The sequence below is a fragment of the Oncorhynchus masou genome, chromosome 30 (assembly GCF_036934945.1).
Source record: "Oncorhynchus masou masou isolate Uvic2021 chromosome 30, UVic_Omas_1.1, whole genome shotgun sequence".
Classification (NCBI taxonomy): domain Eukaryota; kingdom Metazoa; phylum Chordata; class Actinopteri; order Salmoniformes; family Salmonidae; genus Oncorhynchus; species Oncorhynchus masou.
The window spans coordinates 31,017,999-31,031,974 of record NC_088241.1 but is presented as its reverse complement, the minus strand read 5'-3'; the positions used below and the strand labels follow the sequence as shown (position 1 = coordinate 31,031,974).

At 42.1% G+C, this 13,976-nt stretch overlaps 1 protein-coding gene across 1 annotated transcript in view; it reads left to right on the top strand.

The window, feature by feature from the left end:
- LOC135522520 (receptor-type tyrosine-protein phosphatase U-like) overlaps positions 1-13,976 on the top strand; it is a 320,589-nt gene that overhangs the window by 282,567 nt on the left and 24,046 nt on the right. The window contains exons 20-22 of the mRNA XM_064948847.1: positions 576-673; positions 1,306-1,422; positions 8,115-8,269. Of these exons, the coding sequence (XP_064804919.1) occupies positions 576-673; positions 1,306-1,422; positions 8,115-8,269 (370 nt within the window). The remainder of the gene's footprint in view (positions 1-575; positions 674-1,305; positions 1,423-8,114; positions 8,270-13,976) is intronic.

Here is a 13,976-nt window from a genome sequence, read left to right as displayed (position 1 = left end):
GTGTGTGTGTGTGTGAGCGAGAGCCTACAGATCTCCCTCTGTCAATCATCCAGTTTTCATTTTGTGTGTGTGCAAGCTTTTCCATGCGTGCATGTTTGGATGTGTAGATACACACCTCCGCATCAGTTAAACCCTCTCCTAGTGTATCTAGCTACTCACTTATCTTTCACAAACTCACTCTCTCTCTGAGAGAGAGTGAGAGAAAGTGTGATAGAGTGTGAGTCTGAGTGATTAAGCTATTCTTAGTATCTTCCTTGGCCATATGATCCGTTTCCTGTTTCACCTGTCACTTCTCATACTGAGCCACAGTTCGCTGGCACAGACCAATGAACACTGCTATGAAGCACTGTACAGCACAACTTTAATTATAGTAGGGCATTTGACCTGACCAGGAAAAACTATTTGGCCCTACTTATAACCTAGCTGCATGTACCTTGATCCTGTGTCCAAGAAAAGTGACTTAGTACAGTAGTATCAGGTCACGTGGTCAGGAAACAATCCTGGCCCTAGTCATATTGATAATTTGTTTTTGACTGAGATGGTTGATGTGATGGTTTTACCTCTTTGTCCCATAGGGCCCAGACAGGAGACAGTGTATGACTTCTGGAGGATGGTGTGGCAGGAGAACTGCTTCAGCATCGTCATGATCACTAAACTGGTAGAGATAGGCAGGGTGAGTCTCACACTCACAGTTCTCTCCTCTTACACACATCTCACACAGTGCAAAGGGGGACACAATAACATTTTCTCTGTACTGTATGCAGGTCCCTTGCTATTTGCTCAGACAGACATAAGAGTAATTGAAACACCAGCAGAATGTAAATGCTATAGTCTTTGTCCCGTTATTTTCTTCTGAAGTCATAAACGTAGACATAATGGTTAGGATGACAAAATGTTTCTATCAATATCAGTACATCAACGTTGCTGTTCCCTCTTAGCAGCTGTACTCCATAATCGATACATTAGCTCTGGATTGTTCGTCAGCTGAATAAAAAAAACATCTAACCTAAATAAAAAGTTACAAAAATCCTTTGTGCCTTAATGGAAAACATTAGTGGTGGCCCAGTTTTAGATATTATGTTCCCCCTCATTAAAGACTATTATAGTTACCTCCTCTATCTATGGAAGAACTGGTTGATTTTGTTGGAGCTGAATTTAAGTATAATTGTTCTGTGTCTTCTTCCTTACATATATTTCATGCTGAGCAGTAGGTAACATAATTCTCCAACAAGTAACACTGCTTGGTCAAACACATGTCAAACACATTTCTGTGACTATCAAATGTCATTTGTCTCTGTTGACCAGGTGAAATGTTGTAAATACTGGCCTGATGACAGTGAGATGTATGGAGACATCAAGATTACACTGCTGAAGCTGGACACACTTTCAGAGTACACAGTTCGTACTTTTGCCTTGGAGAGGGTAAGTCTAACCATTCTGTACCTGCACATTTTTGACATTGAGTCAGTCTACGTCGATGACCAATATCACATGGATTTTGCTTGTACAGGACAAATCCCAGCTATTACTAAGTATCTTTCCCTCATTCTTTTCTTATTTGGGTTTCTTATGGCTTCACTGCTCAAATATACCATGATGGCATTGTTTCTTCATCCAGCGTTTCCAGGCAGTATTCTATAATAGAGAGTCTGTGATGTTTATCAGTCCAACTGAACAGAACCAGCAGTCAATCTGTCTCAATTATGAGGTTCTTCTGTTGTGAATGCATCCTATTCAGAGAACATGGCTCCAAAGAGGCCTCTTTGATTCCTCTTTCTGATAAAGGCACTTGGCGGACATATAGCACCCTGTCTCTGACTAAAGAGGGGTGATAGTAGGAAATAATACTCTGGCTCTATGGCTCTTTCCTCTCCTTTGTTACTGAGTTGGCCCCTGTACCAGTCTCATTCCCAATGCTCATAAACATTGCAGAGACTGCAGCAGTTGGCATACACTGACTTGAGTAGACATTGTCTTACTGCCTGACGATGCATAAATACGATGTAGAGAGATTAGAATAAACAACAGCTCCTGATGTACAGACCGATGTGACTCAGAGACGATGACCATCAAGGGCCCTCTGATTAAATATGCCTGCAGTGAGAGGATTTAATAACTCAAGCTACTTAACCCCCCCCAACGCTGAGGCATTGCTGCTTCTACAATGACAGCACCTGAGCTTGAAGTGTTCATTGCTCTCAGTAGACCATCCTGTCAATCAACGCCAGGGTTTCTCCATTGAGTGGCTCAGAGCAACTCTGCGGAGTGACAGTGGCACAAACACAGCATTATCGTTTCACTGTTGCCGCCACTCTCCGTGGGAGCACCACTGTACGATTATGGAGTACAGCTGCTAAGAGGGAACAGCAAAGTTCTCGCACACACTTTTTCAGTTCTGCCCACAAATTTTCTATAGGATTGAGGTCAGGGCTTTGTGATGGCCACTCCAATACCTTGACTTTGTGTCCTTAAGCCATTTTTCCACAACTCTGGAAGTATGCCTGGGGTCATTGTCCATTGGAAGACCAATTTGTGACCAAGCTTTAACTTCCCGACTGATGTCTTGAGATGTTGCTTCAAGATATCCACATAATTCTTGTTCCTCATGATGCCATCTAATTTGTGAAGTGCACCAGTCCCTCCTGCAGCAAAGCACCCCCACAACATGATGCTGCCACCCCCGTGCTTCATGGTTGAGATGGTGTTCTTTGGCTTGCAAGCATCCCCGGCCAAACAGTTCTATTTTTGTTTCGTCAGACCAGAGGACATTTCTCCAAAAAGTATGATCTTTGTCCCCATGTGCAGTTGCAAACTGTAGTCTGGCTTTTTTGTGGCGGTTTTGGAGTAGTTTATACTTACATACTATTGTTTGGTACCTTCAGGCGTTTGGAAAGTGCTCCCAAGGATGAACCAGACTTGTGGAGGTATACAATTTTCTTTTTGAGGTCTTGGCTGATTTATTTTGATATTCCCATGATGTCAAGCAAAGAGGCAATGAGTTTGAAGGTAGGCCTTGAAATACATCACCAGGTACACCTCCAATTGACTCAAATGATGTCAAATAGCCTATCAGAAGCTTCTAAAGCCATAAAATCATTTTCTGGAATTTTCCAAGCTGTTAAAGGGACAGTCAACTTAGTGTATGTAAACGTCTGACCCACTGGAATGTCTGTAAACAATTGTTGGAAAAGTGACTTGTGTCATGCACAAAGTATATGTCCTAACCGACTAACTATAGTTTGTTAACAAGACATTTGTGAAGTGGTTGAAAAACAGTGGTTGAGTGGTTGAAAAACAAATTTTAATGACTCCAACCTAAGTGTATGTAAACTTCTGACCTCAACTGTAAATAACATGAGCATATTATTTCTGTTAAGCTTCCCAGTAAAGCGTAAAAAATTGCTCAAAATAGCCCACGTTAACATATATAGATTAAGAAACAAGGTTCATGAAATCAATAATTTGCAGGTAACAGATGACATTCATATTCTATCTCTGAAACTCACTTAGATAATGCCTTTGATGATACAGTGGTAGCAATACAGTGTTATAACATTTAAGGAAAATACTATGCCAGTGGTGGAGGTGTTGCTGTTTATATTCAGAACCACATTCCTGTAAAGATTAGAGAGGATCTCATGTTAAATACCTTTGAATTAATATGTCTACATGTTAATATGCTTCACCTAAAACCCATTCTTGTGGGAAGCTGCTATATACCACCAAGTGCTAACAGTCAGGATAACATGTGTGAAGTGCTTGATAATGTATGTGATTCAGAGTGATATGTTTTCCGGGTGATTTAAATTTGGACTGGCTTTCATCAAGCTGCCCACTAAAGAAAAAGCTTCAATCTGTAACCAGTGCCTGTAACCTGGTTCAGGTTATCCGTCAATCTACCAGGGTAGTTACAAACAGCACAGGAATTAAATCATCAACATGTATTGATCATGTCTTTACTAATGCTGCAGAAATTTGGTTTAAAGCAGTATCCAAATCCAACGGATGTGGTGATCACAATATAGTAGCTACATCTAGGAAAACCAAAGTTCCAACGGCTGGGCCTAATATAGTATATAACTGGTCATATGATCATTTTTGTAGTGATTCCTATGTTGTTGATGTAAAGAATATTTGTTGGTTCATGGTGTGTAATGAGGAGCAAATAGATGTTGCACTTGACATATTTATGAAATTGCTTATTCCAGTTACAATTAAGCATGCACCCATTAAGAAAATGACTGTAAAAACTGTAAAATCCCCATGGATTGGTGAGAAATAGAAAAATTGTATGGTTGAGAGGGATGAGGCGAAAGGAATGGCAAATAGGTCTGTCTGCACAACCGATTGGCAAACGTATTGCAAATTGAGACTTCATGTGACTAAACTGAATAAAAAGAAGAAATTACACTGAAACTAAGATAAATGACATGAAGATTGATCGTAAAATGCTTTGGAGCACCTTAACTTCTCATGGTATAGGGGACGCTTGCGTCCCACTCTGCCAAAAGCCAGGGAAAATGCAGTGCGGCAAATTCAAATAAATTATATAAAAATCAAACTTTCATTAAATCAAACATGTAAGATAGTAAATTAAAGCTACACTCGTTGTGAATCCAGCCAACATGTCAGATTTTCCGCGAAAGCATAAGAAGCTATTATCTGATGATAGCACAGCAGTAAACAAAGAGGGTAGCATATTTCAAACCTGCAGCTGCTACACAAAACGCAGAAATAAAATATAAAGCATGCCTTACCTTTGACGAGCTTCTTTTGTTGGCACTCCAACATGTCCCATAAACATCACAATTGGTCCTTTTGTTCGATTAATTCCGTCCAAGTATATCCAAAATGTCAATTTATTTTGCGCGTTTGATCCAGAAAAAAACAGCTTTCAATATTTTTGTCACTATAAAATATTTCAAAAGTTGCCTGTAAACTTTGCCAAAACATTTCAAACTACTTTTGTAATACAACTTTAGGTATTTTTAAACGTTAATAATCGATCAAATTGAAGACGGGTCTATCTGTGTTCAATACAGGAAGACAACAAACCAAGCTACTTTTCAAGTCTTGCTCAACAGTGTTACACAGTTCCTAGATGGCCGTACTTCTTCATTGCACAAATTAATAACCTCAACCAAATTCCAAAGACTAGTAACATCCAGTGGAAGCGGTAGGAACTAAAAACAAGTTCCTAAGAAATACCGTTTCCCAATGAGCACTCACTGAACAGACGGAGACCTCAAAAAAAAAATCTGAACGGTTTTGCCTGCTACATAAGTTCTGTTATACTCACAGCCATGATTCAAACAGTTTTAGAAACAGAGTGTTTTCTATCCAAATCTACTAATGATATGCATATCTTATATTCTTGGCATGAGTAGCAGGAAGTTGAAATTGGGCACGCTATTTATCCAAAAGGGAAAATGCTGCCCCCTATAGCTTAAGAAGGTAAATTACCTTTTTGGAAAATGCTAACTCCGCTTTTGAATCAGATGGCTCATTTATTACAAAACCGAATGATATTACTTTAATGATGTTTTAATTGGCAAACTTAGGCATGACATGACAGCAACAAACGCTGACACTACAGAAGTATCGCTGACCAAACTATGAAAGACAAGCATTGTAATTTTGAATTCCGTAAAGTGAATGTTGAAGAGGTTAAATAATGATTTTTCTGTCAACAATGACAAGCCACTGGGTTCTGACAACTCGGATGGAAAATTAATGTGGAAAATAGCGGACGATATTGGCACTCATGTTTGCCGTATTTTCAATTCAACCCTAATAGAAAGTGTGTGCCCCCAATCCTGGAGGGAAGCAAAAGTAATTCCGCTACCAAAGAATAGTAAATCCCCCTTTACTGGTTCAAATAGCCGACCAATCAGCCTGTTACCAACCCTTAGCAAATTTTTAGATAAAATGGTGTTTGACCAGATACAATGCGATTTTACAGTAAACAAATTGACAAGGGGAAATGGGGATACCTAGTCAGTTGTACAACAGAATGCATTCAACTGAAAACTGTGTTCCGCATTTAACCCAACCCTTCTGAATCAGAGAGGTGCAGGGGGTTGCCATAATCAACATTCATGTCTTCGGCACCCAGGGAACAGTCGGTTAACTGCCTTGCTCAGCGGCAGAACAACATATTTTTATCTTGTTAGCTCGGTGATTCGATCCAGCAACCTTTCAGTTCCTGGCCCAACAGTCTAACCACTAGAATACAAGACTTTCAGCATGCTTATCGGGAAGGATATTCAACAAGCACAGCACTTACACGAATGGCTGATGATTGGCTAAGATAAATTGATTAAAAAAAGATTGTGGGTGCTGTTTTGTTAGACTTCGGTGCGTTTTTTTTACATTATTGATCATAGTCTTCTGCTGGAAAAACGTATGTGTTATGGCTTTACACCCCCTGCTATGTTGTGGATAAAGAGTTTCTGTCTAACAGAACTGAGGGTGTTCTTTAATGGAAGCTTCTTCACCATAATCCAAGTAGAATCAGGAATACCCCACGGCAGCTTGTCTACGTAGGCCCCCTACTATTTTCAATCTTTACTAACAACATGCCATTGACTTTGAGTAAAGCTAGTGTGTCTATGTATGTGGATGACTAGACACGATACACGTCAGCTACTACAGCGACTGAAATGACTGCAACACTTAACAAAGAGCTGCAGTTTGTCTCAGAGTGGGTGGCAAGGAATAAGTTAGTCCTGAATATTTCCAAAACTAAAAGCATTGTATGTGGGACAAATCATTCACTAAACCCTAAACCTCAACTAAATCTTGTAATACATTCTGTGGAAATTGAGCATGTGGAGATGACTAAACTGCTTGGAGTAACCCTGGATTGTAAAACTGCCATGATCAAACATATTGATACAACAGTAGTTAAGATGTGGAGAAGTCTGTCCATAATGAAGCGCTGCTCTACCTTCTTTACAATACTACTGTTCAGTCGTGTGGTCAGATGCCACAAAAAGGGACTTGGCTCAGAACAGGGCAGCGCGGCTGGCCCTCGGATGTACCCAGAGTAACATCAATAATATACATGTCAAACTGTCCCGGCTCAAAGTGGAGGAGAGATTAACTTCATCACTACTTGCATGTTGAATGCGCCAAGCTGTCTGTTTGAACTACTGGCACACAGCTCGCACACCCATGCATAGCCCACAAGGCATTCCACAAGTGGTCTCTTCACAGTCCCCAAGTCCAGAACAGACTATGGGAGGCACACAGTACTACATAGAGCCATGACGACATGGAAAACTATTCCACATCGAGTAACTGACGCAAGCAGTAGAATTTGATTTAAAAATAAATAAACATGCACCTTATGGAACAGTGGGGACTGTGAAGCAACATAAACACAGACACATGCACACACACACACAATAACATATACACTCTACACAAAGGTACACTTGGATTTTGTATTGTAGAAATGTGGTAGTGGTGGAGTAGGGACCTGAGGGCACACAGTGTGTTGTGAAATCTGTGAATGTATTGTAATATTTTTAAAATGGCCTTTTTTTGCTGGACCTCAGCAAGAGTAGCTGCTGCAATGGGGATCCATAATCAATACAAATACAAACCTAAGACGCACGGCCAAATCTATACTGGAGTTGCTTACAAAGAAGACAGTGAATGTTACAGTTTTGACTTAAATCTACTTGAAAATCTATGGCAAGAACCGAACTGGTTGTCAAGCAATGATCAACAACCATTTTGACAGAGCTTGTAGAATTTTGAAAATAATTATGGGCAAATTTTGCACAATCCAAGTGTGCAAAGCTCTTCGAGACGTACTCAGAAAGACTCACAGCTGTAACCACTGCCAAAGGTGCTTCTACAATGTTTTGACTCATGGGTGTGAATATGTTTTTGATTTTCAATAAATTTGCTAACATTTATAAAAACATGTTTTCACTTTGTTATTATGGGGTATTGTGTGTAGATGGGTTTGAAAACAAATATTTACTCCATTTTGAATTCAGGCTGGAATACAACAAAATGTCAAGGGGTATGAATACTTTCTGAAGGAACTGTAACTCATGTAATCTTATTTTTGTTCTTCTTCTGATGTTGTGTTTCCACAGATGGGCTACTCAGCTAAACACGAGGTGCGTCAGTTCCACTTCACGTCCTGGCCGGAGCATGGGGTTCCCTACCACGCCACAGGCCTACTGTCCTTCATACGGCGGGTCAAAGCATCCACGCCCCCCGATGCTGGACCTGTGGTCGTCCACTGCAGGTACCAGCCTCCAATCACGCACATTGCAGTACATCACTTCCTGCTAGCTGTCAATGCTCATGCAACCATTACTACTTTGTGTTTTCAAAGCTTTAAAGCTTAGTCCCAGTGGGCAAAACTGATTGAAATGACACAATTTTAAATCAAATCAAATCAAATCAAATTTATTTATATAGCCCTTCGTACATCAGCTGATATCTCAAAGTGCTGTACAGAAACCCAGCCTAAAACCCCAAACAGCAAGCAATGCAGGTGTAGAAGCACGGTGGCTAGGAAAAACTCCCTAGAAAAGCCAAAACCTAGGAAGAAACCTAGAGAGGAACCAGGCTATGTGGGGTGGCCAGTCCTCTTCTGGCTGTGCCGGGTAGAGATTATAACAGAACATGGCCAAGATGTTCAAATGTTCATAAATGACCAGCATGGTCGAATAATAATAAGGCAGAACAGTTGAAACTGGAGCAGCAGCACGGCCAGGTGGACTGGGGACAGCAAGGAGTCATCATGTCAAGTAGTCCTGGGGCATGGTCCTAGGGCTCAGGTCAGTTGAAACTGGAGCAGCAGCACGGCCAGGTGGACTGGGGACAGCAAGGAGTCATCATGTCAGGTAGTCCTGGGGCATGGTCCTAGGGCTCAGGTCCTCCGAGAGAGAGAAGGAGAGAATTAGAGAACGCACACTTAGATTCACACAGGACACCGAATTGGACAGGAGAAGTACTCCAGATATAACAAACTGACCCCAGCCCCCGACACATAAACTACTGCAGCATAAATACTGGAGGCTGAGACAGGAGGGGTCAGGAGACACTGTGGCCCCACCCGAGGACACCCCCGGACAGGGCCAAACAGGAAGGATATAACCCCACCCACTTTGCCAAAGCACAGCCCCCACACCACTGGAGGGATATCTTCAACCACCAACTTACCATCCTGAGACAAAGCTGAGTATAGCCCGCAAAGATCTCCGCCACGGCACAACCCAAGGGGGCGCCAACCCAGACAGGATGACCACATCAGTGAATCAACCCACTCAGGTGACGCACCCCCTCCAGGGACGGCATGAGAGAGCCCCAGCAAGCCAGTGACTCAGCCCCTGTAATAGGGTTAGAGGCAGAGAATCCCAGTGGAAAGAGGGGAACCGGCCAGGCAGAGACAGCAAGGGTGGTTCGTTGCTCCAGAGCCTTTCCGTTCACCTTCCCACTCCTGGGCCAGACTACACTCAATCATATGACCCACTGAAGAGATGAGTCTTCAGTAAAGACTTAAAGGTTGAGACCGAGTTTGCGTCTCTGACATGGGTAGGCAGACCGTTCCATAAAAATGGAGCTCTATAGGAGAAAGCCCTGCCTCCAGCTGTTTGCTTAGAAATTCTAGGGACAATTAGGAGGCCTGCGTCTTGTGACCGTAGCGTACGTGTAGGTATGTACGGCAGGACCAAATCAGAGAGATAGGTAGGAGCAAGCCCATGCAATGCTTTGTAGGTTAGCAGTAAAACCTTGAAATCAGCCCTTGCTTTGACAGGAAGCCAGTGTAGGGAGGCTAGCACTGGAGTAATATGATCAAATTTTTTGGTTCTAGTCAGGATTCTAGCAGCCGTATTTAGCACTAACTGAAGTTTATTTAGTGCTTTATCCGGGTAGCCGGAAAGTAGAGCATTGCAGTAGTCTAACCTAGAAGTGACAAAAGCATGGATTAATTTTTCTGCATCATTTTTGGACAGAAAGTTTCTGATTTTTGCAATGTTACGTAGATGGAAAAAAGCTGTCCTTGAAATGGTCTTGATATGTTCTTCAAAAGAGAGATCAGGGTCCAGAGTAACGCCGAGGTCCTTCACAGTTTTATTTGAGATGACTGTACAACCATTAAGATTAATTGTCAGATTCAACAGAAGATCTCTTTGTTTCTTGGGACCTAGAACAAGCATCTCTGTTTTATCCGAGTTTAAAAGTAGAAAGTTTGCTGCCATCCACTTCCTTATGTCTGAAACACATGCTTCTAGCGAGGGCAATTTTGGGGCTTCACCATGTTTCATTGAAATGTACAGCTGTGTATCATCCGCATAGCAGTGAAAGTTAACATTATGTTTTCGAATAACATCCCCAAGAGGTAAAATATATAGTGAAAACAACAGCGGTCCTAAAACGGAACCTTGAGGAACACCGAAATTTACAGTTGATTTGTCAGAGGACAAACCATCCACAGAGACAAACTGATATCTTTCCGACAGATAATATCTAAACCAGGCCAGAACTTGTCCGTGTAGACCAATTTGGGTTTCCAATCTCTCCAAAAGAATGTGGTGATCGATGGTATCAAAAGCAGCACTAAGGTCTAGGAGCACGAGGACAGATGCAGAGCCTCGGTCCGATGCCATTAAAATGTCATTTACCACCTTCACAAGTGCCGTCTCAGTGCTATGATGGGGTCTAAAACCAGACTGAAGCATTTCATATACATTGTTTGTCTTCAGGAAGGCAGTGAGTTGCTGAGCAACAGCCTTTTCTAAGATTTTTGAGAGGAATGGAAGATTCGATATAGGCCGATAGTTTTTTATATTTTCTGGGTCAAGGTTTGGCTTTTTCAAGAGAGGCTTTATTACTGCCACTTTTAGTGAGTTTGGTACACATCCGGTGGATAGAGAGCTGTTTATTATGTTCAACATAGGAGGGCCAAGCACAGGAAGCAGCTCTTTCAGTAGTTTAGTTGGAATAGTAAGCAGCTTGAAGGTTTAGAGGCCATGATTATTTTCATCATTGTGTCAAGAGATATAGTACTAAAACACTTGAGCGTCTCTCTTGATCCTAGGTCCACGCAGAGTTGTGCAGACTCAGGACAACTGAGCTTTGAAGGAATACGCAGATTTAAAGAGGAGTCTGTAATTTGCTTTCTAATAATCATAATTTTTTCCTCAAAGAAGTTCATGAATTTATCACTGCTAAAGTGAAAGTCATCCTCTCTTGGGGAATGCTGCTTTTTAGTTAGCTTTGCGACCGTATCAAAAAGGAATTTTGGATTGTTCTTATTGTCCTCAATTAAGTTAGAAAAATAGGATGATCGAGCAGCAGTAAGGGCTCTTCGGTACTGCACGGTACTGTCTTTCCAAGCTAGACGGAAGACTTCCAGTTTGGTGTGGCGCCATTTCCGTTCCAATTTTCTGGAAGCTTGCTTCAGAGCTCGGGTATTTTCTGTGTACCAGGGAGCTAGTTTCTTATGAGAAATGTTTTTAGTTTTTAGGGGCGCAACTGCATCTAGGGTATTGCGCAAGGTTAAATTGAGTTCCTCAGTTAGGTGGTTAACTGATTTTTGTCCTCTGGTGTCATTGGGTAGACAGAGGGAATCTGGAAGGACATCAAGGAATCTTTGTGTTGTCTGTGAATTTATAGCACGACTTTTGATGTTCCTTGGTTGGGGTCTGAGCAGATTATTTGTTGCAATTGCAAACGTAATAAAATGGTGGTCCGATAGTCCTGGATTATGAGGAAAAACATTAAGATCCACAACATTTATTCCATGGGACAAAACTAGGTCCAGCGTATGACTGTGACAATGAGTGGGTCCAGAGACATGTTGGACAAAACCCACTGAGTCGATGATGGCTCCGAAAGCCTTTTGGAGTGGGTCTGTGGACTTTTCCATGTGAATATTAAAGTCACCAAAGATTAGAATATTATCTGCTATGACTACAAGGTCCGATAGGAATTCAGGGAACTCAGTGAGGAACGCTGTATATGACCCAGGAGGCCTGTAAACAGTAGCTATAAAAAAGTGATTGAGTAGGCTGCATAGATTTCATGACTAGAAGCTCAAAAGACGAAAACGTCATTTTTTTTTTTTGTAAATTGAAATTTGCTATCGTAAATGTTAGCAACACCTCCGCCTTTGCGGGATGCACGGGGGATATGGTCACTAGTGTAGCCAGGAGGTGAGGCCTCATTTAACACAGTAAATTCATCAGGCTTAAGCCATGTTTCAGTCAGGCCAATCACATCAAGATTATGATCAGTGATTAGTTCATTGACTAGAATTGCCTTTGAAGTAAGGGATCTAACATTAAGTAGCCCTATTTTGAGATATGAGGTATCATGATCTCTTTCAATAATGACAGGAATGGAGGTGGTCTTTATCCTAGTGAGATTGCTAAGGCGAACACCGCCATGTTTAGTTTTGCGCAACCTAGGTCGAGGCACAGACACGGTCTCAATGGTAATAGCTGAGCTGACTACACTGACTATGCTAGTGGCAGACTCCACTATGCTGGCAGGCTGGCTAACAGCCTGCTGCCTGGCCTGCACCCTATTTCATTGTGGAGCTAGAGGAGTTAGAGCCCTGTCTATGTTGGTAGATAAGATGAGAGCACCCCTCCAGCTTGGATGGAGTCCGTCACTCCTCAGCAGGTCAGGCTTGGTCCTGTTTGTGGGTGAGTCCCAAAAAGAGGGCCAATTATCTACAAATTCTAACTTTTCGGAGGGGCAGAAAACAGTTTTCAACCAGCGATTGAGTTGTGAGACTCTGCTGTAGAGCTCATCACTCCCCCTAACTGGGAGGGGGCCAGAGACAATTACTCGATGCCGACACATCTTTCTAGCTGATTTACACGCAGAAGCTATGTTGCGCTTGGTGATCTCTGACTGTTTCATCCTAACATCGTTGGTGCCGACGTGGATAACAATATCTCTATACTCTCTACACTCGCCAGTTTTAGCTTTAGCCAGCACCATCTTCAGATTAGCCTTAACGTCGGTAGCCCTGCCCCCGGTAAACAGTGTATGATCGCTGGATGATTCGTTTTAAGTCTAATACTGCGGGTAATGGAGTCGCCAATGACTAGAGTTTTCAATTTGTCAGAGCTAATGGTGGGAAGCTTCGGCGTCTCAGACCCCGTAACGGGAGGAGTATAGACCAGAGAAGGCTCGGCCTCTGACTCCGACTCGCTACTTAATGGGGAAAACCGGTTGAAAGTTTCTGTCGGCTGAATGAGCGACACCGGTTGAGCGTTCCTACAGCATTTCCTTCCAGAAACCGTGAGAAAGTTGTCCGGCTGCGGGGACTGTGCCAGGGGATTTATACTACTATCTGTACTTGCTGGTGGCACAGACGCTGTTTCATCCTTTCCTACACTGAAATTACCCTTGCCTAACGATTGCGTCTGAAGCCGGGCTTGTAGCACAGCTATCCTCGCCGTAAGGCGAGTACAGCGACTGCAATTAGAAGGCATCATGTTAATGTTACTACTTAGCTTCGGGTGTTGGAGGTCCTGACGAATCGTGTCCAGATAAAGCGTCCGGAGTGAAAAAGTTGTGGGTGGAAAAAAAAAATTATATATATATATATATATATATATATATATATATATATATGTGTGTGTGTGTGTATAACAACAGTAATTAAAAAGTAAAAACCGTAAAATTGTCAGGTAGCAAAATAGGTTGGCAACAAAATGCACAGCACAGCAACTCCAAAACAGGTCTGCAAGTTAAACAGTTTTACATTCGTTATGAGTCGGACGCTATTTTAACCAGTTTTACCTGCTGTGGCTGATGCCTTGTATAGGGGAATTTCATCCACCCCCAGCCCTGATTATATTATTTTCAAATCACCCAAAGAAAGAGAGAGCCAAGAGTTGCTTGCAACCCTTATCTGAACACTGTTATTACAGTATTGTATGTGAAGGCTTGTCCTAAAGGGTCAAAAGTCAGTGACATGTTGTTCT